The sequence below is a fragment of the Anoplopoma fimbria genome, chromosome 18 (genome assembly GCF_027596085.1).
Source record: "Anoplopoma fimbria isolate UVic2021 breed Golden Eagle Sablefish chromosome 18, Afim_UVic_2022, whole genome shotgun sequence".
Taxonomy (NCBI): Eukaryota; Metazoa; Chordata; class Actinopteri; order Perciformes; family Anoplopomatidae; genus Anoplopoma; species Anoplopoma fimbria.
This window is the reverse complement of record NC_072466.1, coordinates 20,204,277-20,231,588: the sequence shown is the minus strand read 5'-3', so window position 1 is coordinate 20,231,588 and position 27,312 is coordinate 20,204,277. Positions and strand designations below refer to the sequence as shown.

The following is a 27,312-nucleotide window of genomic DNA, read 5'->3' as shown; positions in this document are numbered from 1 at the left end:
TTGACAAACTAAAGTTTTAGAATATGTTATGCCTAAGCACCAGTTCACTTTCACACTGGGTTGATGTCAGCCGAGCTACAATACTAGAATATTTATTATCACAGACAACATCTTCACACATGCTTGCACACCACTGGTGTGGATGTAAGACATGATTAGATAGTGTCAGGTGATATGCTTTGGACAGCCCACAACATTTGCATCAGGTCAGTGAGATAAATGTCGTCTTAAATGTGCCAAAGCAAAACATTGAATGAAAATGTTAAAGCACAAAAAAACAAGCAGCATTCAATAAGAAAGAAAGAGAATGCCATTTATTTATTTTCCACCCTTGAAATATGAAATAAGACTTTACTTACTATATTTCGCCTCAACAGCTGAAATAAAGTAAACAATTATGAATCACTTTCCCCTGAACAAGAACAGAGAGGGATAATTACTACCGTATTTTCTGCACTATAAGGCGCACTTAAAAGCCTTTAATTTTCTCAAAAAACGACAGTGCGCCTTATAATCCGGAGCACCTTATATATGGATTAATTCTGGTTGTGCTTACTGACCTCGAAGCGATTTTGTGTGGTACACGGCGCTCTGTCAAAATGTTTTAGTACGACTTTGGTAAACTACAAAGCCGCACCGCTTGCAGCATCACGGCTACCGTAGTCAGGAGCGTCAGGAGTAATACATACTGTGCTTCACCATAATATTACAGTGTGTGTGTATAAGGACCCCAAGAGAGAGGTTGAGAAGAGGTGCTTCAGGACAGCCAGGATAAGAAAAACAAGGAGGATTATGAACATTAACGCATGTAAACATGTTGTAACTGTAACTTGAGATAAAAAATATGCACCCGGAAAATAGCATAATAGGGCCTGTTTAATGAAAACTACCCACAGTTGGCTTAACCCGTCTAGACTGCAAACGTTAGTGGCCGTTTTTTTCGCTCGCACTTCTCTCACAACAGATACACTCTTTTTTAAATCCACGCAGATGTCTGCAATGACTTAGTGCAGCTTAATCGCTGCATAACATGACTTCTTGTTGACTGTTAACACTTCCACTGAACAGAAACTGTCAGTGCCGATCAGCTGCTAAAAAGAAAAAAAAAAAAAACGTGCTCTCCTCCGACCAACATAAAAAGACACAGTGTAGTCAGCGCTCTGTTGTTCATTCATACATACTGTGGGATCCCGTTCCCCGTGGGTCAGAATCCCGGAATAAATCACGGAGTCACGTTCAGGTGCAGCCTCACTCGGTATTTTAATGTTTCACAAAAACAGAATAACCGGGTCTCACGACTTTAGGGTCTCCGTGAGCCTCTAAATGGCGCGCCGGGTCGGCGGTCCTCTCCCGGTCGCGGTCGCTCCTCCTCTGCTTCTTCTTCTTCTCTTCTTCTCGTCGTCTCTCTCTCTTCTCTCGTCTTCTTCTTCTTCTCTCTCTGGCGTCTTCTTCTTCTCCTCTCTTCCTTCCCGGTTGCTGTATGCCGGCTCCTTATATCGGGGCTTCCGGTTCCTGTCCTCTCCCCGCCAGCTGTTTCCACTCTCGTTCGTTAGTGCGCCCTCGGGGAGGCTCTTTGTCGCCGGCTGGTGGATGGCGGTGGTATGTGCCATCCAACACGAACCCTCGGGCCCGTCCGGGCCGAGGTTTAAGGGGCGGGATGCCACACTCCCCCACCGTTTGCTCAGGCCTCCGGTAGCCGGGGAATCCCCCCAGGCAAGCGTCCCGTCGTGACAGGGCGTCGGCGTTGGCGTGCTCTCGGCCCGGTCGGTGGTCCACCTTGAATCTGAAGTCCTGTAGGGCCAGGAACCATCGTGTCACTCGGGCGTTCGTGTTTTTGGCGCCTGCCATCCATTTTAGTGGCGCGTGGTCGGTGACCAGAGTGAACTCCCGCCCTAGGAGGTAGTATCTCAGTTTGTCGAGGCTCCACTTGATGGCCAGGGCCTCTTTTTCTACCGTCGAGTAGTTTCTCTCATTCGGCAGTAGTCTCCGGCTGATGTACATGATGGGGTGCTCCTCTCCTGCCCGGACCTGGGACAGGACTCCCCCCAGCCCGACCTCCGAGGCGTCCGTGTGCACTAACAGAGGGGAAGCAAAATCAGGGGTTATGAGTAGCGGTTCTGCGCATAAAGCTTCGCGGAGCGTCCCGAAGGCCTGGTCAGCCGCCTCGGACCAGGTGATCCGATCCGGCAGGGCCTTCCGGGTCAGGTCGTTCAGGGGGCTGGTCAGCGTGGCGAACCCGGGTATAAATCGCTGGTAGTATCCCACCAGCCCTAGAAACGACTTCACCTGTTTCTTGGTGCGGGGTTCGGGCCAGTCCCTGATGGCGGCCACCTTACTCTCTTGGGGTCGGATGATCCCCGTCCCACCTGGTACCCCAGGTACGCCGTCTCCTCCTGTCCGAGCCTGCACTTGGCCGGGTTGGCCGTGAGGCCCGCCTTCCGCAGCTCCCCTAGCACCGCCCTCAGCTGGCGGAGGTGGACATCCCAGCTGTGGCTATATACTATAATGTCGTCTATGTAGGCCGCCGCGTAGTCCTGGTGTGGCCTTAGGATCTGGTCCATCATGCGTTGGAAGGTGGCCGGCGCTCCATGTACTCCAAAGGGGAGGACGGTGTACTGGTAGAGCCCCCCTGGAGTTGAGAACGCCGTTTTCTCCCGGGCCGCCCTGGTCAGCGGTACCTGCCAATATCCCTTGGTTAGGTCCAAGGTCGAAAGATACCGGGCTGGACCCAGGCGTTCGATCAGTTCGTCTACCCGGGGCATGGGGTAGGCGTCGAACTCGGACACCTCATTCAGCCTCCGGAAGTCGTTGCAGAACCGGTAAGATCCGTCCGGCTTTGGTACGAGGACCACCGGGCTGGACCAGGCACTGCGCGACTCTTCGATGACCCCGAGCTGTAGCATCCGGCGGACTTCTGCCTGGATGGCCTCTCTCCGGGCCTCCGGGATCCTGTAGGGTGGAACTCTCACCTTCACTCCCGGCGCCGTCCGGATGTCATGATGGGCGACTGTGGTCCTCCCGGAAGTTCGGACAACACGTCCCGGTGCTGCATGACGAGGTCCTCCAAGTCTCGTTTTTGGGCTGGGCTGAGGTCCTCGCCCACCGGAACCTCCGGGATCTCTTGTCGGGCCGCCAGCACCAGGGGGCAGGGTCAGGGGTTCCCTTCCCCCTCGCCACTGTTTCAGTATGTTTATGTGATAGACCTGGGTGGGCTTCCGCCTCCCCGGTTGTCTAACCCGGTAGTTCACATCTCCCACCCGTTCAACCACCTCATAAGGTCCCTGCCATTTGGCCAGGAATTTGCACTCAGCCGTGGGGACCAGGACCAGGACCAGCTCCCCGGGATGGAGGGTTCGCAGCTGGGCTCCCCGGTTGTAGACCCTCGCTTGGACCTGCTGGGCTTGCCGGAGGTGTTCTCTGACGATGGGCCACACTCGGGCCATGCGGTCCTTCACCTGCTCTACGTGGTCCAGGGTGGTGCGATGGGGTGACGGCTGGCTCTCCCATGCTTCCTTGGCGATGTCCAAGATGCCGCGGGGTCTCCGTCCGTACAGCAGCTCGAACGGTGAGAATCCGGTGGATGCCTGGGGCACCTCTCGGACTGCGAACAGCACATGGGGTAATAGCTGGTCCCAGTTCTTCCCATCTATCGCCATGGCCTTCTTCAGCATCTGTTTTAATGTCCGGTTAAAGCGTTCCACCAAGCCATCGGTCTGGGGGTGGTATACGGAGGTCCGGAGCTGCTTCACTTGCAGGAAACGGAGTAATTCCTTCATTACCCGGGACATGAAGCATGAGCCTTGATCGGTTAACACCTCCTTGGCTATCCCCACCCGGCTAAAGAGGAGCATCAGCTCCCGGGCGACCGCCCGCGGTGGCTGCGCGCAGGGGTAGGGCCTCGGGGTACCGGGTGGCGTAGTCCACCAGGACCAGGATATATCGATGACCCCGGCTGGTCTTGGGGAGGGGCCCCACAATGTCCATAGCTATCCGCTCGAAAGGGGTCTCTATTATGGGCATGGGAATAAGGGGCTTCTGACTGTGGCCCTAGGCGCTACCCTCTGACACTCGGGGCACCCCAGACAATGGCTCTCCACGTCCCTTTTTACCCCCGGCCAATAAAACCTCGCGAGGACCCGCTCTCGGGTCTTGTCCATGCCCAAATGGGCTCCTAGGAGGTGGGTGTGGGCCATAAACAGCACCTTGCTCACGTACTCCCGGGGAACCACCAATTGTTCCCTTACTCCCTCCTCTCCTTCCACTACTCTATATAGCAGCCCCCTCCTCGTGCTAAAATGTGGGTGCAACGTGTGACTTACCGAGTCCCGGGCCTGACCGTCGTGGGCCACCACATGGCTCCAAGCGTGTTTCAGGGCCTCGTCTTGGAGCTGGGCGCTGGCGAACTGTCCTGGTCGGGCCGGGCCTACCTCCTTCTCCGGAAGGAAATCGGAAAACTCGGTGAGGGGGAGCTCTCCGGGTCTTCCGGGGGTTGGGTTGCTCGGACGCTGTGAGGGTGTCCGGGGTGCCGGGTTGGGGTCCCGGTGATCCGGGTTGGGAGGGTCCGTCTCCCTCGGACTCCTGGTCCTCTGCCGTCGATTCCCTGAGGGACGACGGGCGCCGTGTGGCCCCGTACGCCTGCCGAGCTCTCCTCGCCCCCGACGGGGAGGTTCTCTCTTGTTCCGGAGTTCTCGCGTTGGGTCCCACAGCCGGTTAAATATTGGGCAGTCCCTCCCAATTAAGAGCGGGACCGGGAGGTGGGGTACAATCCCCGCCCGTGCTGTAAACACCCCCTGTGGTGTACGTACTACCACATGGCATGTCTTGTAGGTCCGTATGTCCCCATGCACGCAGGCCACGTCCATGGGATCCCCCTCCCTCCCTCCCGCCAAGTCGGGGCGGAGGAGGGTGACCACGCTGCCGGTGTCCAATATGGCCTGCGTGTCTATGTTCATCACCCTTGCCGGTATGGTCGGGCTCTGGGGCGCCGTCTGGGTCCAGCAGGTGGCCAGCATGCAGGGCCGGTCCCCCAGTCCGCGTAGGCCGACGGCATGGGCACGTCCTGCTTTCCCGGGCAGTAGCGCGCTATATGGCCGGGCTGATCACACTCGTAACAGCGTCTCCGTTCGCGATTCTCCGGGGTTACGAGCGGTGGGACCCGGTGCAGCTGCGGGAGCCCCGGTCGTGGGTCCCCGTCGGTCTCGGCGGGTCTCGGCGGGTCGTGGGGTGGTGTAGGTCCGGTTGCTCAGCCGCTGGGCCACCTGCCAATTCTCCAGCTGTCTGACCAGGTCATCTATGGTGTTGGGGTGGTGGTGGGCCAGTACCCGGCAGGCATCCGGCGGTAGCTGGCGTAGGGAGTGGTCTATAATTACCCTATCTATAGGGCTGGGTCCTTCTCCGGAGGTTAGCCATCTCTTCACCAACCGGCCGAGTTGTGCAATCTGGGTCCGCACCGCGCCCCGGGCGTCGAAACGCCAGTCGTGGATCCGTTGCGCGCGGGCCGTGAGGTTATGGCCGTAGTACGCCAAGATTGCCTGTTTGAGGGCGGGGTACCGCCTGGCGTCCTCCGCTGATAGATCTTGGCTCGCCTGCTGGGCCGGACCGGTGAGAAAGGGAGCCACGATGTGGGCCCACTGCTCCACTGGCCAGTTCTCCCTCTGGGCGGTCCGCTCGAAGGTCTCGAGGTACGCCTCCACGTCATCGTCGGGCCCGAGCTTGGTGAGTCGGCTGGTCGGGGCGGCGGTCGGGCGTCCCGGACTGCGTGTTGTGTGAGCCGTACCACAGCTTCGCGGAGCAGGGCGAGGCTCTCCGCCGTCTCCCGCTGTGTAGCCGCAGCCGCCGCCGCGGCTCCATCCGGGTTCTGCATTTCCGGTCGGGTAGTTCGTCTTACCGGGGTTCGTAGTGGTTTCTTCTGGTGCCCGCGTTCTCCACCATATGTGGGATCCCGTTCCCCGTGGGTCAGAATCCCGGAATAAATCACGGAGTCACGTTCAGGTGCAGCCTCACTCGGTATTTTAATGTTTCACAAAAACAGAATAACCGGGTCTCACGACTTTAGGGTCTCCGTGAGCCTCTAAATGGCGCGCCGGGTCGGCGGTCCTCTCCCGGTCGCGGTCGCTCCTCCTCTGCTTCTTCTTCTTCTCTTCGTCTCGTCGTCTCTCTCTCTTCTCTCGTCTTCTTCTTCTTCTCTCTCTGGCGTCTTCTTCTTCTCCTCTCTTCCTTCTCGGTTGCTGTATGCCGGCTCCTTATATCGGGGCTTCCGGTTCCTGTCCTCTCCCCCGCCAGCTGTTTCCACTCTCGTTCGTTAGTGCGCCCTCGGGGAGGCTCTTTGTCGCCGGCTGGTGGATGGCGGTGGTATGTGCCATCCAACACGAACCCTCGGGCCCGTCCGGGCCGAGGTTTAAGGGGCGGGATGCCACAATACACACATAAATATATACATACACACATAAATACATACACACATACACACATACATACATACATACATACATACATACACACAAATACATACATACATACATACATACATACATACATACATACATACATACATACATACATACATACATACATACATACCATTGTTAGGGTTACAATTTGTCATCTTTAGTGGAGAAAAGAGTCCAAATTGAAGCTGGTGTTGATTACAGCCTATACTGCAGTCAGTAATAATATAGAATAATAATAATAATGAAATAATGACTGTTGAAAGTGGGCTGATTCAGCATCTTCCATTCCAATCCATTCATATTTAATATCCCTGCAGCCCTGCATGCTGTGCATTAAGAAGCATTAAAATCCACAGGAACATCATGGTTAATTACTATCCTGTCCTCCAGGATAACATGAACACAAGATCTCATCACTTGACTCTGATAAACAGACCAGCACAAACCAAGACACATTTAAATATCTGGTATTTATTTGAAAGTTCAGGACAGCGAATCCTGTCATGAGTCTTACTTTTGACTAGAGTTTGTGTTATATTAAAGTTACTGTACAGATGAATAACTACATGTGATGTACACATGATGATTAACTGTTTAACATCCAGCTTTTAGTTCTAGAATTACAAAATATAGAACAAAAAAGGAAATGTGATGGGAGAGAACGAAATATCCCAAATTCCTATAGTATTTTAAAACACAGTATACTACTTTTCCCTTAATGCAACTTGATAGTTTATTTCAAAACTTTAGACCATCCGTTTGTAGAACATGGCTCTCAGTAAAAAAAAAGCTGAGATTACTCTGGTGACATCATCAGGGTTATTTTCTCAGGCTTAACATATTATTTGGTTGATACAACATGTCTGTCTTGTCTTTTATTTGAATTTCTTCATATTCTTCTGTTGTTTTTAACCTTTTTAAGTCTGTTATTTGTGTTTTTCTGAGGTGCTTGTGTGGAACGTTTAGGCTGCCATTTTGGCCAGGACCCCCTTATAAATGAGATTCAACTTCTCAGTGACATCATCCTGGCTACATAATGATAAAACAAAGTAGAAATAAAATTAATAATCCCATTTAGGCAGGCCTAATTGCTGTGTTAGTGTTATTGTGGTGGCCATGGTTTGGATGTTGCTGGGTTAGAGTTGTGTAACTCTGCAAAAAATGTTTATGATTTGAAGACAATTGATTGGCATTGTTGCCAAACCTAGAAAAACATAAAGTATATTTTGAAAATAACTACTATCCTTTAAGAGTTTGGTCAAGCTGGGGAAAGATCAAGATATTTGCCAAAACCTCAAACCAAACAGAACCTCAATCACATTCTTCCATGCAGCAAATCCCAGTGGAGGTTAATCTCTTTGGACAGACGTGGCAAAGAAACTGATGTCAGTAGGGCTTTAGGTGACCTGTGCAGAGAGCCAAACTACTGTATGTGGGAAAATGTGTCTCCTCTGCCGATAGCTTGTTCCCACTTAGCTCAGAGCAAGACTGCAACAACATGCCAGCGCCGTACATCTGATGGCCCTGCTCATGATTTACTGACGCTCTCTGCAAGGTTAAAAAGTTATGGCTGAGTTACTGCTTGTCTTCCATATTAATTACATGAACAGAATGGTGTGAGAGGCAGAGATGGGTACTGATAGTCCCTAAAGATGCACGGATCGATCAATATTGATCAACAATACCTTGATGTATGGCAACATCTCATGCCGGAGACCTTGGGTAGCTTGAGTGATGACTGCATCCAGAAATGGCACTCCTTCTAAAACAATCCCCCCAAAATAGATACAATGGAATTGAGATCTGAAAGGGAGCACACACACATACACACATACACACATACACACAAACACACAGACACACACACACACACACACACACACACACACACACACACACACACACACACACACACACATTTGCTCCCTCATTGTTTTTCTCCACTCTCTTTCTGACTTTCTCCCATGCAAACACTACTTTGTCTCGCCACCATAAAGACACGCTGTTATGGGTCTTTTTTTTCTCTGGCGTTGGCGTGATGAATATGAAATGAAATCCATATGGTTCTGTCAATAACATATCTGCCAACACCGCTCCGCAACCCTTATAAGCGGCTACACCTCAGGCACTACACAAGCTAATGAATAGTGCAAGCAGGCAAAACGAAACATGACTTCATAGCCTCGCCAAAATGAATAAACATGAGTGAGAGCGCACGGAAACCAAATGTTCACTCATAAAATCCTGTTTCACCTAAACACTTTTTGGATTTCCACCCTGACACTTCAATTTAACTGGGTGGCTTTTATTTAAATCAAATCAGAGGAGAGGAGAAAAAAAATGGAAGGAAAAGCGGGTAAGAGTAAACACACCTACACCCACACACACATCTATTTCTTTACACTCTCACATGACCACAGACACATTCAGGGACAGAGGGGAGTTAACAGCAGGCCAGCAGGTCTCTCTCTCTGGATGCCTCAGGCCATTTCAGGAGGCTATTTCAGGTCTCCTGTCTTCTTCCTGTGTCTCTCCTCCCCATACATCCACTCAACTGAAGCTGAGGGAGGGCGCGGGAGTATTTTTAAACGCTGTGTCTCAACAACACAGATGTACCTCTGTTCACCGTTTTACCTCTCTCTGTAAAGCAAGGTAGCAAAAGGGCCCGTTCAACTTCAACACTTAGCTGCAAAAATAACACAAACATTTGACTTGCTCTGACACAGACACCGGATCAGGAGAGCTTTTGTGGGTTTTCTTTTTGCATGGCCCTGCAGGTAGTAAGTGTACCACTCTACAGAGAATGCATCAGTCCTTAAGTGTTTATGGGATGAGCAAAGAAAAGGAGTTTTCAGTACTTCCAGGCCTTTGTATTTAATCTTCAAATCTTCTACATACCACATGGCCTAATGTAATCCTTCAATGACCTCCCCCAAGAAAACTATGATTATTTTTCTAAGCTTCTGTTGGCATTGACAATGAAAATAGTTTTTGTTTTTTTTAAATTGTTGTTGATTTCATTTTTAATCATCAGCCTATTACAAATGGCACGGATGTAATTTTACTGTGCAATTGTTACAATCTGCAAAAAATATATATTTTTAATACACATTAATACACACCTTGGATGCACAAGAGAAATGTTCACAGGGGCAACAGAACAGTTTACATTCAAAATAAAAATGTAACTTTTCTAAAGATGAATGACCAATATATCTGCCATATGAAAATAATAAAAAGTCTAAGAATACTGGTTGCAGGCCTTCTGGAATCTTTGTATAGATACATTGTAACTATGCAGGTTTTTGTACATGTAAAGGGCACAAAGATCCACAACACTGGTGGGTGGGGAGGCAGCTCTAGCTCCAAAACAGCTACGGCTTTTAGCTGTCGGGAGGTTGCTTTGCTATCAAAAGAAAATACCAGTGAAACTGCTGCAGCTGTAACATTTAGTTATGTTGCCTAATAGGTTACTTCATGGCTGGCTGATGAAGAAACATATGTTTGTCAATTAAAGGTTTGAAAAACTTTTGAATGCAGTTTGAAATACAGCTGCAGCAATATTATTTATTTTTCTTTTATGCATTTAATTCTTTATTCAATTTTGAACTTTGAACTTTACTGCCAGGTTCACACAGCCCTCTTATAAAGAAGCTCTCAGCGTTTTGGAATAGACAGGGACGGACTTCCTCCATGAGAAGGTGAAGATCATATGTTCTTCATTATTTCAAATAATATTTTGGTTTGTTCTAGTTTTGAGTGAGACACAAATACTTGACCAAGCACACACCAAAATCACAAACCTTTGTTCCATTTCTGTTAAATATCTGTCAGTTTGGGGTTCAGCAGTGCGCTAACTAGAGACACACCTTTTTTTTTTTTGTTCTGACTACAGGAAGAGAAAAGCCGCTCAGACAGGAAGATTCTTCCAAACAAGTCCACCACTAAAATGGATGTTTTCCAGCCCGACATCTTCCACAGCCAGAAGGTTCCTGTGGGAGGCGTCCATCGTTACAGTTATCATTTTGTGGCTGAGACGGGAGGCCTGTCCCCACAGAGGAAGGAAACCCAGTGAGAAGAAGATCAGACTCACTGGGCTGACAGTGAGGAGATTCACCTCCTTACAGGGGATTTAAGGGACGGCTGAGACGGACAGAGGCCAACAAGAGAGGATGAAATCAGTGTTGATGCACAGGAACACATGTGCTGCAGGAGGAAGAAGCAGACTGAAGAAAATCTGAAGGAACTGCAAAATCTGCCTCAAATTATGAAACATCATCCAGAGGTAAGATCTGGAGGAAATTAAGGATATTGCAGTTCTTGCAGAGGAGGCGATTGAAGAGCTCAAGGAGCCGATCAAAAGAAGCTTTCTAAATTGTCTCAATGAACTGATACTGAGACTGAAAGAGTGAATACAACATTATATCATATTGGTGTTATCATTCTCTAGGTTTTTAAGAGTTAAATTCCCTCAACAACATTATAAAACTGTTATTCTGTCTTCACTGTCTTCAACGACTCTGTCGAGCGATGATTCTTACAGTAGTGTGTGGAGACAGCATGTCCTCCCTGTGCCTGCGTAGGTTTCGTCCAGGTTTTGCTCTGGTTTCTTCCCACAGTTCAAACACAGGCATTGGGAACTCTAAACTGTAATAAATGATCGTAACTACTATTGCATCATGTGTGGTCTTCTCTTACTTTATACTGTTTCACCATCTGCTGTCTCCTGTCCCTCGGTGTGGATGGTGTCTCTAGTGTCTGTCCTCTTTGCAGGTCTCTGTGGTACAGAGAAGGCTCAGTGGGCCGGTCCTTCAGCTCATGGTGGCACCTGGAAATGTTCTCCTCTGATCCAAAACCTTCAATTCAAACACCACAATCCAAACAACTTTTATGTCCATCCATTGAATAGAGAAACTGAGGTTTCTCCATTATTTTTTTCCCTCAAAGCTTTTTTTTGTTTGGTGGTTTTCCTTTTCGAGGGTCTAAGGATAGAGGGAGTTTTAAATTGGAAGACAAACCTGTGATTTGTTTCCTAAATAAATTAAACTTGACACTTGAATTAAGTTGCTGGCACATTGTTGTACTCTTATTCATAGAGATTTAGACATGTATGTGTAACATTTAAAAATGTTCAGTGTTCAGTGTTGGGCTATGTGTTTCACAACAAATAACGTTTTTAAATAACGTTTTCTTTGATTTTTAAAACTAAAATAAAGAACCCTGCTGGATAACTTCCCAAAACTGTGATCACATGACCTGAATGATGTCATGAAGTCAGCAAGTAAAAACAGCATGGACACTTGCTGCAGTTTGTTTAAGAAGTTAACAATGAGATTAAAATAGAGACAAATGTATTGTAGGCAATGAAGCAAGTGGTGTTTTACTACATGGTTTCCATATTAGAGGACTACAATACACATTAAGTTAAAGGCTATTTTCATTATCAGTTTAATATTTACTGTGCAGTTATCAAATCCACTACAGACAGTTCATGTGTAAATGAGTGACTTAGATTAAAAGCAATGTAACCACAGTTTCTAAGACCCCATGTTAGAAATGTTGCAATGCCCTCTGGGATGCCCTTATGGTTGTTAAAACATGATAAAGTACCTTATACAGCGGTTCAATATGCAAGAAGAGTGTGTCCTCATGGGATGCTCCCGTTAGAAAATGCCCTCCTGGTAGATTGATCGTTTGTGTTTGCTGGTACCTGACGCATGCAGCTGGTGCTCTTTTAATATTTTCAGGGTCCATTTATTCCTTTGGTCCGGACCACATGAACCCAACTCCAGTTGTGAATTCACCCCCAGACTCTGCACTGCCTTAAAGACATATGAAGTGTCCCTCCTGATCTGTTTGTACTCCTGATTCTATGGTTGGTTTATCTATTTATATTTATATTTGCATCCCTATATTCTTTATCTGACTAGAGTTTCTGTGAGCTAAACAAAATAAAAAATTGTCCAAAATACAAAAACTAGGATACCTTCATTTTTATGACAAACAATGAGTCACTCTGTACTGGTCTGAGGGGAAACCAGCATACATTGAAATGATCATTATGATGAACTGACTCACGTGGGATCACTTTAGGATCAGGAAAATGATGCAGACATAGCGCTGACATCTGTGTTTCACAGTGACACTTGACTATGTCATGCTGTATGGTGCACAGAAACCAATGAAATCTCACACCAGTGGCCCATTTTGATTTTCACTTGCTGTGAAGATCAACTGATCTGACTCAGCCGGATTGATGTGACAGATATTGTGTGCGGTGAGATGATGAAAGATAGCGTTCTTTTTGGATTCATTGTCCTGTTCAGACGTGTTGTATCCAGATATGTCTACATTCGCTTTACAATTTGCGGTCACAGGTTGCATCAGAATACCTCTCAAGCGTCTTCAGAGTGACAAGTTGGAAACTGCAACCACTGCAGAACCAAAAAGAATACATGCATACGCTCAGCTGTTCGGCTGGCGGTGGCTGCTCCGTACCTTGCCTCAGGTACAGACTCCACAACCTTGTCCCACTTGTTTGGCATAGACAAATTAACTGTATCCAAATGTGTCTGGGACAATACGCAAACTACAAAAGTTGACTAAGCAGTCCTTCACTGTGGCCTGGGACGTTTTTATTTAGATTTTATCCCCACTTGTGTCTCGTGCTTCAAGAGCTGCACTTTTTAGTACTGTTTTCAGCTGAGGACGTGGGAAAGGTGATGGCAACTAAAACACGTGATCAAGGTTAGGGAGAGATCTTAGGTTAATTTAAAAGAGCCGACTTCTTCATTGGCTCTGAACGTTGGCAAAAGTAAAGCTTTATGTAAAAGAAAGTGAGGTTGGGACCTGAAACGACCTGATGATGGCGCTAGTTAAGGAATTTAACGATCACTGAAGTGCTCACAATTCGTCCTGAGGACAACATGGATATAAATATATAACAAATGTGACAAAAGGCCAGTGAATTCTTATTGAGATTTATCACTAAAAAGCACAAATGTCAACCTCATGGTGGCGCTAGAGGAAAACCCAGGGGATCCCCAAAACCATAAGGATTTATCCTCTGGGAAACATGTCTTTACAAAGTTTCATGGCTATCCATCCCATAATTCAGTTGTTCAAGTCTGGACCAAAGTTGTGGACTAACTGGCATTTATTGATTCTTAGAGGAGCAAAAATAATGTGGCCTTTGTGCCAAATAGAGCTTAAAAAACGGATCCCAATGCCTCATCAGTTACACGCGGGTCTGATCACACGCTGTCAACGTGTGATCAGACCAGTGGTGACTGAAATGTTTAATACGCCCAGAGCCTGATGTTTCACTGTTTTTACACAGTAGTCATGCTTGGCTCCCTGTAACATTCCTCGTGGCTGCAGAGGTCTTCAGTCTTCAGGGTAACATCAGCTCCCACTAAAACAGACGGCAGCTGATGGGGGTGGGGGTGCACAGCTGCTTTATGGATCCCTGCCATTTCTTCACTTTTCCCCACAGGCTCGGTGACAAGCTGACCAGAGAACAGGAGAACAGGACGTATGTGGTAGTGGCTAAGAGTAGAACAGAGACACTCAGAGTATCAAACCCAGAAGGGGAGGACAGAAGAATTGGCACCTCTCGCCTGCTAGTGTGAAGGACTCCAGTGGGGTCTTTTGTCTCCATCTGACGGGGCCCCTGGGTGCCTCATTACAGTCAGCCATGGCTGTTTTCAGTATTTCACTGGACACTTCTGTCTTTGCTACAGCTCTTGAACCTAATAAACTGTTGACTTGTTTGAGGGAGATATTTGAGTTAATGTTAAACACTGAGCCACAACAGAATGCCAACCTTTCTCTGTCTGTCCGTCCGTCTTTCCGTCTAATCTGCTTTTCTTTTTTTTTGGATTAAGAACAAAGGGAACCACGTACACGTTTGAGAGGTAATCAGGATTTCTGTACTGATTGTAGCTGTGCTGAGAAAAACTCATTTCATTTCATTTTCAAAGCGCCGGCTCTACAGCACCTTGCTTCAGTAATTGTTACCCTCGGAGAGCTGCCAAGAGGTTTGATGGTGTGCCAGATTAGCTGTGTGTGGTTTGTGTCTCACTCGGGCCCACCTTGTATCGGCCTCTCGCTCAGGCCTATGCTGGCACCGGCCCCTACCATCTGTCAGAAACCCCGGCTCTGAACCACTCCCCCCCTTTCCCATGTATGAAAAACAAACCATTCCAGCACACAGAAATGTGAAGAGACCAAACCAGTGGTTCTCAAGTTAGAATCGCTACATCCAACCACACTATGCTTGTTATTTTGGGGAATCTCAACATTAAATATACATAATAAGATAAGATTACTCAAAAAAAAAAAAAAATTCAACAGAAACATATCTTTACTGAAACAGTCCACAGAACATGCTGTGACATTTTTCATTGGGACTATTTCTTTGGTAGTAACAACGGCAGTCTGGCCATTAGGAGAACGGGAAAGTGAGCTGCCATTCCAGGGCCAATTACGTTCAGTTCCCTGGCTGGGTCTCCTAACTCTGCTATCTGTGGAAGTATCTTTTAAAACACATCAAACTGACCCAGCTAGCAGTTGACTTTTGCCGACCCATTTTAGATGAAAAGTCTGAGGAAAAGAAGATAAAATCCCCAGAAATGGAATTATCGGAGGTTATTTCGCTTAGCCTTTTGTGATCTGCTTTCATCAGAAATTCTAATGTGCTAATGGTGTGATTAGTTCAGACCTTACAGAGCCGTGTTACAGACTGATTTAATGAAGGAAGATGAAGGAAGGAATGATGTCGCTGCTGTATTGTCAAGTTTAATTTATAACTTACACTAATACTTATAGTTAGTATATAGAGTGAACCGTTACAAATATATATGTCTTTGTACACTTAATACAATAAAAATGAATCTGAAATAAATCTTAGTTATTTATGAATTTACATTTTCTGCTGAAAGCGCTGCTTGCAGTTATTTGTGTATTGTTGACTTGTTTAATGGTCATTTTTGTTGTAGCCTGTCTGTTCTGGACTTTCTAATTTTTTGTCCACCTCACAACTTCACAAACTACAGCTAAAAAAGTCGCCATCATATCTGATCCCTGGTGGAGGAAATCTTTACTTAAAGTAAAGTACTAATACCACACTGTAGAAATACTATTATGTTACCGGTTTGAAGTATATAAAGGAAAATGTACTTTAAGTATTAAAAGTAAAATAACTCAATGCAGAAAAATGTCATTATTTATTCTATAATTATATTATTATTACTGATGCATTCATGTAAAAGCAGGATTGTAGTTGGTTGACGTGGAAGCTCTTTTGAATTATTTTGTAAATGACTGCAAATAATAATTCTTTGCATTACTGATTAATCTTTTCAATAATCAATCAATTACATGGTTTGTAAACATTTGGAAAATGCCATCACAATTACATAGAGCCCAAAGTGACACCTTCACAATTCTTCAACCATACAAATAATTGCAATTTTGGCCAGGTAGCCCTTGCCATCTATTAATTGACTACTCATTTAACTCTACATGTATAAACTGTTAATTCATATCAAAACATAATATTGTTATTATGTAAAGTAATTAGTAAGTAAAGCTGTCAGATAATTGTAGCAAAAAGTAAAATAGAAATAAAAAGTAGCTCAAGTAAAACTCAGATTTGTACTTAAGTACAGAACTTGAGTAAAGTTCATAACATTCTACCTCTGGATCTGGCGCTAATGTTATTAGAATTTATCATCAATATACAGCATCATACTGCGGTTTCTATTTCATTCATTTTGCCAATGATTCTGTAGTTAATTCAAGACATCCAATTTCTGTTTACTTCTCTACTTTTCAGCCTAACCGGGACATTATTTCGGGGAGACACCTTGTTTATAAATCAAATGTTTCAGTGCTGTGAACACCACAAGCTAAATCCCATTCATCGTCCATTGGACTTGAGTGGGGAGAGAAATCTCCAAACCAGGACGAGTCAAATCAAACCAGTCCTTGAGTATAAGTGAGAATATACATTTCTGTTTATAATTTGTGTGAACTAACCTAAGAGCTGACTGTGTATGAATGTCAGTAGGTTTTAAAATCCAGTTAACATAATACCAGATATTTCCACCATTGATCCATGGTCCATGTTAGAAACGAGCAATGATGAACTAATTATTTTTTTAAAAGAGTGACATGAAGACATCAGCAGTGGGAAGCCTGTCATTTCTAATCCCGCGTTGCAGGAGGGTCAAAACATGTGACCTTACAAGCTGCAGTTGGCAGACTACGAGCACGCTTTGAGAAACAACAGACAATCTGGACCCAAAACACTCCAGGGAAGGGCAAAAGTGTCAATAATACCCCCCCATACAAACACACACACACACACACACACACTTACACACACTTACACATACACATATATAGATACTCAGCCTCCTGCCCCCGAAACCACCTGATCACTGGTGCAGATGGATGGTCAGGGACAACCAGTAAGCCTGGGGAGAGAGAAAGACAGCGGAGGAGTAAAGCAAGAGGCGAGACAGAGATGAGCGAGAGAGTGTCACTCTGATGTACATGCTGCAGCTCTGCCCTCAGAGGAACACGTAACACCTCGGATTTCACAGACGGCGACATCAAACCAGGGTTGGTTGATGTGTAAAGGCTTCATTTGTCATTTGCACACACTCTTTTAGCCGCCGCAGCGCCTAATTATGTGCATCCAAGAGCAGAGAATCATTTAGAATTCCTTTCATTCCACTTTTTCCTAAGGATACTCGCTCTTCCTCTCTTTCCCCTGCGTGGAAGGCAGAGGATGCAAACGGCGTGGATTACTCCCACTGGAGCCCTTTGAATAAGTTGTTTGGCAACCAATTATAAAGTAGATCAATGCAGGAGAAGGGCACCTGCTGGAGTTGCATAACATTCCTGGATTGGCTCGAACCCACAATTACCATGGAGTAACAAGGATCAAGTACAGCAGCTAATGTACACTAAGTCCAGTCTCCAGGAAAGAAATGTTGGCATTGTACGTTTATGCAAAGCAATTCATTTTTGCATCCAGACAGAGCAAGTTACGTAGTGAAACAAGCGACATGCAGAGCAATTGATGTAGTATTTTAATATATTTAGTGTGTCTAATGCTAAAATTGATGTGGTAAAATAACAAGTATAACATGAGAGAAAGTCCAATAAGGGTCTAAGGAGGTAGATGGGTCAAGCAAACACAGGACTTTCACCCAGGAAGCAGTTTCTGTTGTGAAACTAAACATTTATGTTGACATTACGCTTGTCACGCCTTGAGTAGAATATTTTATTATTATTTGTTCAGATGAGCAGCAGTGTTTTTCTTTGTGCGTTTTGTATTTATGGACAATCTATCGACTCATACTTGTTTACTCTGGCATTTGAAAGATATTGACGTCCTCTGTTTGCTCATGGGGGCTGAAAGCAACTACAGATTCAAGCATTCCTCTTCATTGTTTTGCCATCATGTTGCGTATGCGTGTGTTTGTGTTTGTGTGCACTGTGTGAAAGGGAGAGGAAGGAAAAAGAAAGACACACTCACACTTGCATAGTGCAGTGTGGTATTTGCTTTCTTCTCTTTTAACAGCAGCCCATAAAAAGTTTATTGAGAGCCCTTCCTTCTGCTTTCATCAGCATATCACTTTGCGCTCCTATTATGCAAATTAAATCACAGCTCTATAAACCATATGTAAATGGTAAAACACAACCATGTCCAGGCAAAATTACAGTCATAAATTTGATCAACAGCGCTCTAATAATCAGAACAGTAAGTGAAGCCTTCCTGCTCCGTACTGTACGGTAAGATCCTTTCCATTCATCAGGGAGATGTGCCGGCCAAGACGTGTCAAATTGCCAGAATTTGAAGGCTGATTGTGAGGAAATATACCTGCAGCTTCAGTAATTGTGTGCAGCTTTTCCAAACATCTTTTTAGAGCACCAAGAGTAAAAAATACACTCCTGGCAGACAGCTTGTGTCCGTCAAATCAATCGACCACGTACGATTGAATTCTTTAGCAATTCCATTTAATCTAAATGCATCAAGGCAAAACCGTCTCAGATGTAAATATGATGTATTGATAAGCTGGATGCAAAATTTTGCTGGAATCAACTCATGAAATTTTCATAATGGAGAGAGAGCAGAGTGAGACGGAGAGCTAGATTTAAAGGCCATGTGGACAGGATGGATCCCATAAGCTTCCGGATGTCCAACAACATTAATAATAAATATTGCCACAAGCGGCCATTAGAGCGAATGGTTTGACAGTGGGAAGATAAAACTGATTCATCATTTTGGATAAGTGCTACGCCTCTAGAAACTTCAGCAACTGCAGCTAAAATGTTCTCTTAACAAATTTACATTTGAAAAATTGCCAATTTTGGTAAAGCTGCAACCCAATGCAGTCTTGCGCACTGTTAAGCCCCCCTCAACACTATTAAAATTGATAAAGCATCCCTGAATTACGCATGCCTTTGTGTCAGGGTGTCTTTGCTTCAACCTACGTTTTTAGTCTTATAGTTAGACAGCGGGATGATTTATGATCCAGTGATGCAAAGATGACTTAAACAGTTGAAATAACAGCTCACAGACACAAGGAGTTCACATTATACACTAAAAATAATTCAAAAAGATTCTGGTTGGTCAAGAGACAGCTATCAACAAATGTCATATTCCTACATCTTTGCCACTAAAAACATCAAGTCTCATCTGAGTTAGCAATTTAAGCATGTTGACTAAATACCACATACATAGATATTTAATTTGTTTCAACTTGATGTTTAAACCTACATTAATGTAATGTCTAACATATAAAGACATTAAGATTAGCATTCATTTGGAGTTGTGTTTCTGGCCACCTGGTGAATGTAAGTCCATCATAGAGTGGTGCAGGATGACAAATTTTTGTTGCCAACCTCGGAAGTTTTTTACATTGGATTTGGGATTATTGCAGAAAATAATTCTGTTGTAAACACAAGTTTATACTTACAATTCTATATATATACCATACATGGATAAATGGGGTAGAAATCTAATAACAACACGTTATGATTTTTGAACCATGAATGCAATCACCGGAAGTAATGCTATGGTTACTCTATAAACAAACCACGGTCACATGAGTGTGAGTAAAAACAAAGAGGCTGAGAAGGCAGACTAGTCAGCATGATTGACATTTTGTAGTCTCATTTAACCCCTTGTTAGCAACCACCTTTTTAAGACAGGTAAAATATTCACAATGAGACTGACATATTTCATATCATATAACATTCAAATGTTCAAATCTCTTCAGCTTAAGTTGCAGAGAATTATTTCAGGCATCTAACAAAAATCACAATCATAAAACACATTGGAACCAGAAGTGCAAAAATGCCGACTCATTTGTGGAGTTTAGGACTCATTCCTGCACCAGTCTATTCAGTCTCCTATTCACTCAAACTTCGACTAAAAAAAGACAGTCCAGCCAAAAATGTTGTGCTTAGAATCATTTAATGCATTTTTAAAAAAAAGTCTTAAATAATTGAAGAGAGTTTTCTAGTGTAACATCTTTAAACACTCTCTGAGTCTCAGGGTCATACTAAGAAAAGCTCCTCCATCTGTAGGTTTAAGTGATGGACTTAAAATAGTGAGCAGGGCTCCATCAGGGTAAAGATCTGCAAAATAATGAGCTGTCAGTTCCATAAACATCATTATGTATGTGAAGCCTTGAAGATAAAGCACTGCATTTGTCTGCATTCATGCTTTGAGTAATATTTACAAAGCACATGAGCAGAGTGTTCTCACACAAAGCAACAGCCAGAAAATGATCAACTGGTGTGCAGGCTCTCTGTTAGCCTCCTGTTGTGTTGATGGGCTCTGGTCCACATCCAGAGTACATAACCAGCATGACACTGGTCACTTAAGCTCTCACCTTCTACAGCAGCTTCACAAGAGACCGACCACATGTGTTTGTGTGTCATTTTTATTATCCTCACAAACTTTTTTGTCGGCGAACCATGGCCTCCAACCAAAAAAGCAATAAAAACATTTCTAACACTTGACTCCTCAGTTCTATTTGAACACTATTTAGAGTTTTTCAAGCTAACAGTACACACTATTTTCAGTGAAAAGGCTGAAGAAAAGAGACTGATATGTCATTCAGGAGTTGGTGGAGACCTATAATGGAGGTAAAAGGAGAAAGAATTGAGTGGTACATTACATTACATTACATTACATTACAGTCCTTTAGCAGACGCTTTTATCCAAAGCGACTTACAGGAAGTGGTAGAGGAATGAGTCCTAAAATTCACAAATAAGTCAGCATTTTTACACTTCTTTTACACTGTGGTTAACTTAAGCTGAAGAGATATTAACGTTTTGTTCTATGATATAAAATATGTCTGTAAATATCCCACTTATACATTTTGCAAATGTTAACTGTCTTAAAAAGGTGGTTGCTAACGAGGGGTTAAATGAGACTACAAAATGTCATCATGCTGATTAGTCTGCCTTCTCTCCCTGTGGTGTTTTTACTCACACTCATCTGACCATTGTTTGTTTACAGAGTAAACCGTTGTGCTGCCCCAAGTGGCCAAAGATATTAAATTAATTTTAACAAAACAAGCTTTGTCTTTTTATGTGCTGTCTTTTATGATCCAACAATTCAATGTCCCTTTATATTATACAAAAAGGTCATCTATGAACCAGCACCTTAATATAAGTGAACCACTTCAATTTACACCTTAGTTGAAGACTTTTGGTCGTTCGAGGATTAACAGATTCCTTTAATGTTAGTTCAAACATTTTGAGGGCTTTTAATTCATTACTTAATAACAGCTTAAATCAATAATGAACATATGATAATATGCAAATATACTCATATAGACCATTTCCCAGTTGTTTACATTAACATTCCCATCTTATTTCCCTAAGTGAATGACATGAGCTGACAGGAAGTGAATTCCATTGGAACCGTCTTTACCAAATAAATGTTTAAATTACAGGGAAAGTCTAACTAAAAATCTGCTTAATTTGTCACTTTTTATTTTTATTTTCAAATAGATGGACAATTAAGGGACTACCAAACCATATGTCTTAATTTTGATTAGATTACATTAGAGTAGACTACATTGATGTAAATTAAGGATAAATTAAGGGCATTGTTGTTGATTTGCACATCAACAAGCATTTAAAAAAAGTAAGTGCTGAAACAATAAAGTAAGCTTCATATGTCGTCCATTTAAGAGCAGCTTGGGGAATATAACAGCTATTTGACAGCTCCTCTCTTTGTCCTGGTGCGATTTAAAAGCTCACTCTCTCAAGACAAAACTATGACGGGGGGTTTGAGCTGTGAGAACTGATGTCCCCCTCGGGCCACTAGCTGTCTATATTGCTGTTATAATACATAATAAGATTTTGCACATAATTCTGTTCATAAAGCACTGCAGCAATTTATAGACGAATCAAAATCCCTTTAGTTTCATAAAAAGACAATCCCCAGTCTGTCATCTGCTGGTCTCTGAGCACCAGTGGGCAGGTCTGAACCCTTGAACCTGACGTGTTAATGGGCTCGTTTCCATGACAGGAGTCTCACCTGGTCGTGCCCAGACGGCAGGAACGCAACCTGCAGCTCTCGCAGACTGTTACCTCCGAGCAAGAGTGTTGGCACACTTGGCACCGTGGCGAGCTGTCCACGCCCGCCCGCCTTCAGGAATCACACACAACACGCACACAGCAGCTTCTACAACCTGCATACTAATTCCACAAATACAGGAGCTAAAGCATACACAGATCAGGATTTGAACACAGGGACACACACACACACTCACACATCTCAGGTTTCTGTATAGCCTAAGGGCTGATCAAAACCTCCATACAAAAGCTATCTTGGTTCTACTCTCTCTCTCTCGCTCTCTCTCCCCAGAGGCTCCTGAACCATCCTGCCCTGCCATCCTCCACATCTGAGGCAACCCAGAGATGAAACAGTAATTACTCACATATTGGGGTCACATGTCAAATATCAAACAATGTGGATTTGGCTTGTTGGGTGCGATCAGATATTGGCATTGTGATAAAGAGCTCCTCTCTCCGTCGCGTCCACTTAAATCGGCTCAGAAATGGTCCCAAATCCGTCCTGTCACCACAGTGAAATATTATAGTTTTAATGTTTAATCATGGTTCATCAAACTATGTTTTCTTTACATTAAATGCATTTGTATATTTTCTGTCATCCTTCCAAAAGAGACTCTGTGCCCATTTATTTTTTCATCAAAGGGATTGTTATAGTCTCATCTCATCTTTTGCAAATATGCCTATTTGAAGGAAGTACATTTCATCATACATCCAGTAAATGGAGCTAAAAGCACAAAGGCCTAGTCCAAGGTTATTTGGCTGCCATCCCCATGCAATCTCAGTCACATCACAGTCTGTACAGAGAGGACCATTATGTAGAGGAAGGACAGGGCACACCATTTCAGCTCCTGTACACATCAGACATAAAGACACTGAATGTATCACATCACAACATGGAAATCTAATTTGAGAAAAACCTACTGCTCATGACATGTTTCATCCAACAGGCAGTGCATGTCAACATCCATTTTGCATACGTTCTCAAAATAAGCTCCACACTTAAAGAAATTACTTACATTTAAACTGCAAGATGTAGCTCACTAATACTAAAATGTGCAAGATCCTAAATGATCTGAACTCAGAGCAGTGACAACAAAGTGCATTCTTTGTATAGCAGAGAATGCACTTCAAGCCATTTTAAAATGGACTATGTGTTCAAGCTGACTCTCTCCTGGCTTACACCTACATATTTATAACGTACAGACACTGAGAGTGGTATCCATCATCCCATATTACTCTCGGTAAGAAGGCAAATAAGCGCATTTCCCACAATGTCAATATATTTCTTTAGGATGAACAGAAATACACACATAAAAAAATCTTCCTACTCCTCAGTGAGAAAATAGTGTACAAAATGTATAAGTGGCCTGTTTACTTGCAGTTTTGGGATTCATTTCCCCCCTCATCCAGCTGTATTTGACAGTCAGTGCACCGTATGGACAGGGGTAAAAATAGCAGCACTCTCAGCTGAAATCTTAATGGTCAGACCTGTGGCTAAAACTGAAAACAGATGCCTAAATGTGTTCCTCTCTCGCCGCTGTTCACATCAGCTCCTGACAGCACTTCTTAGAGATACAGTCGGAGATCAGATGGTGAGGCGCTAATGATCCCCCGCCCTGTTTGGTGTACAAATGGAGAAATCTTGAGGAGGCAGCGACAAACGGAGAACGCGCCCCTGCTGGAAAGACGGAATGAGATTAGTGCCTTCTAACGAATGCATTACCAAACGAGCAAAGTAGAATATCTTTTGTTTTTCCGCTGTAAATTTTTTGATGACTCCTCATCACAAATTCTTAAGGTTACAAAAGTCCAAAGCTGTATTATTGATGTAACATTTCCATTTTTAGAACCACCACAGTTTTGTCCCACATAGATTTATTAGTTATCTGAGCCCCCGCCATTGCCCCTCCACCCTCTCAATTTGCTTTGTTCTACCAAAATGCACCTTCTTGCTTGCCTTTGCAAAAATCACAGTTTTTATTTAACACAACTCTTAATTGCAGACACATGCTGGAGTGGTCACGGTGCCCATCAGAGGCAAAATGAGCCACAGCAGAACACCATCGATTATTCCAGAATCAGCAGCCGTGGGGCCAGGCTCCCACTCTAAGCCCCCGGTTGCAAACCAGAGCCAAGTCCATCTCTTGGGCACCGGCACCAGATGGCAGAGCCAGGAACACAAAAATGGCGAAGAGGAATGAGGAATAGTGAGAGGAAATGAGAGGGAAAAAGAAGTCTGAGATTGGGAGAAAAAAAAAGGACTGAAAGCACTTGGGTTGGGTCTGATCATTAGATTTCTAAACTCAGACAGATTTGCATAGCCTAGGGTTGGCAGTGGCCCACTTTCCCCTCGCTGTCTTTCTGAAAGACTGCCAGTGCATTCCATTATTTGTGTCAAGGCGGGTTCTGTGATGAAGAAAATAACAGCGCTGGCACATAGTCAGAGTTTACGGTCCCCTCCACACCCTGGTGCTCACTGTGACTGGCTGGTTCCTGAATGCAGCCCAGATATCTGCTGAGGAGGGAGGGCCGACACCAAGCGGAGAGAGGCAGAAAAAGGAGAAATACAGCAGGTGAGAGAAAGTGTAACCGAGATGAGGGGAGAGAATGTGTTGGAGAATGAAAGAGAAAGAGAGATCAGTGAAGGACACATATTTTGCACAGGCAGAGCTGGAGGCCTGGCTCGCTCTGAGGCCTGAGGGAACCGGCTGGAGTCCAGCTCCCACTGTTCAGATGGCTGAGAGAAATTAACTTTCTATGTAGCACCTGTGCACAGACATGCATACAAGTTATGCAGAGATGTTCAAGTTCCACACAGCAAGGAGTCAAACAGATTAGAAATAATGCCCATAAATGCCATGACAAATATGGCTTAAATAAATAAGCTTTTATGTGCCACATGTTTTAAAAAACTGTATTTCAAATTAGATCTTTAAGCATACTTTTTGTTAACTGTTTAGTTTATTAAATCTGATTTTAGTGAGTTTATTGTATGCAACCTTATTCACAACCTACACTAAGAGTAGTAGTATAATGCTAAGTCAATATTATGCACACTTTAAGTAGAAAAGTATGATTGTAAACTAGCAGTGTACTTGCAAGTTCAAATAACCTAAAACAGTACACTAGAAATGTTCTTACAAATTCACTGTGCATATATTTGTATGTAATATATCTGTTACTGAAGGTTTACTGTACACACAAGATAATACTGCCGTAGAACACTTTACCTGCAAGTTCATTTTTAAATATGGGCCCACTTTAGGTACAAAATGACACATAACAGTTGCATAAAGTCCACTTAATGTATACTTTGAAGTTCACATATATACTAAAAAGTGGGCCAATTTAGTCAGAACACATTTTTGACTAGTCCACTTAGATGTATTCAGTATAATTATACAAGTATACCTAGCCACAGTAGTGTCCTTAATTGTGAATACGTGGGATTCATTTTTTCTCACTGGGGTATGTGTGTGTGTGTTTTTATGTGTACTGCATTTACACATGACTGACATGTCTGATGTCAGCTTTTTTGTTCTTCTGCCCATCATTTCAATATGTATGATGATCTTCTTATTTACTGCAAGCCAAAGCCCCTCCTCATTACCGTCAGTAGGCTGTATTCCTCACAGGAAGCTATTGCGGCGTGGGGCTATTGTTATTCATGGTCAAGGTGTTTTCACTGTCTCTGCATATTTTCAGAGATTTGAATAACCATTCCCCCGCGGCTCAGAATCTGCTGACCTAATGAGCCAGCATGTCCTGATTGACACAGGAGACCAGGAGAGGAGCCATTCATCATCTCCTCTGAATAAACGCTGGCTCTTTTATCCCAATGTATGCGTTATAATGGATCATTTCAATCCGGTTAAAAAAAAAAAAAGTCCTATACAAACCCCCAACATGTGCCTGACAATGCCTGAACACAGTCCCACGTCTTCAATCCACACGAGAAGGGTGTGCCAAGAATTTCGAAAATATGAAATGATGATTGCTTTTTAGGTTCACAAAAGAGCTCATTCTACTATAAAATTGCTGGTGGCAATACAAATTGAAGTAGGGAAAATGTTTTTTTTCTTTCAGAAAAGTAACTTCAGTTGACAGGTTTGAGAAGGCGTCTTTAGGAGAGAAATGAAATGCAGCACATGAATGACAATGTTGTGAGTGAAATGCACGGGATGCCTTTTTTAATCGTTTTTGTCACTTTTGTATTCAGAGGCGCACATCAAGCTGTCACTTAAGAAGGACCTTGTTGGAAATCACTGCTGTTGTGGTTTTTCCTCTAAGAGGCTGGATAGACCCAGACTTCCTTAATCTGGCATTATCCTGTCAAATGAAGATTAGTGGATAATGTGCATAAGCCTGGCCTGTTTTCGCTTTACGTTTTTGCCAATGTTAAATGCAAAACAAACACAGAATTAATTATTGGAAATGAGTCTTTCAAAGATGAGAGCGAAAATAGTATCACAGTTATTAAACACTTTTTGCCCACACTGAAGTACATTGTTAGGGTTCAGGGGTGAATACAAGGTCAACCTAGCTTGTTTCATGTATAAAAACTATTCAAATGCAGAAATTTCACTCAAAGTGCTGTGATTAAAGTAGTCGTTGAAAAGAGATGAGCAGATTTACATTGTAGCCAAAGTCAATGTGTAAAGTAGGAGTTGGTGTTAGAAACTGCAGGCTGTTTTCCCTCCTCTCCACAAGAGGCACCAAGTGGTGCTCACTACACTTATGGTAGAACCTCCCACGTTATAACACCTTCACCATGATCGAGTGTCTGTGTTCCATGTGTCTTTTGAATTACCTTCAATGTAAGTAGCAATTTATTTCTATTATTGGATTTATGACATATTTCAGATGATGAACGGATCATCTTAGAATCTAATTTGTTTGTAAGATTATGATTTGAGCAAGATGTTGTGATCTCTTTCTTTCTTTGTGTAGAACCATGGAACCATGATCGGCAATAACCTTCAAAATAACTTCCTGGCAAAATAAACGGCATAAGTGACTACAACCTTGTTTCCTGGTGGTTTGTGGCTCCAGTTGGAACTTTAAATCCGTAACAGTTGTGATGTTTGGATGTTTTTTGCTGTTTAAAGAGCCGTTAAATTTTGGATAAAACATGTATTCTTTTTCTTGCAGAGAGTGTAATAAGGAGATGAGAAATTACCACTCTTATGTCTGTGTTGAACATGAAGCTTTGGCTAGAAGCCGGTTAGCTTAGCATAAAAATAAATA

General features: G+C 43.8%; 1 protein-coding gene across 1 annotated transcript; it reads right to left on the bottom strand.

The window, feature by feature from the left end:
* Window positions 1-1,491: 1,491 nt before the first annotated feature.
* LOC129107610 (uncharacterized) lies at window positions 1,492-5,012 on the bottom strand. The gene is made up of 3 exons (XM_054619112.1): window positions 4,802-5,012; window positions 4,320-4,673; window positions 1,492-2,075 (listed from the first exon to the last, which is right to left on the bottom strand). Exons 1-3 carry the CDS (start codon window positions 5,010-5,012, stop codon window positions 1,492-1,494), a joined length of 1,149 nt encoding a protein of 382 aa, XP_054475087.1.
* Window positions 5,013-27,312: the final 22,300 nt, after the last annotated feature.

Excerpts from the sequence above, each read along its gene's own strand:
- LOC129107610 (XM_054619112.1), bottom strand. The coding sequence starts at position 5,012 with ATGCTGGCCACCTGCTGGACCCAGACGGCGCCCCAGAGCCCGACCATA. Across the intron at positions 4,674-4,801 it reads GACATGCCATGTGGTAGTAC|AGAGAACCTCCCCGTCGGGG; the intron begins GTACACCACAGG and ends CTCCGGAACAAG. Across the intron at positions 2,076-4,319 it reads ACGGTCAGGCCCGGGACTCG|TGCACACGGACGCCTCGGAG; the intron begins GTAAGTCACACG and ends CCCCTCTGTTAG.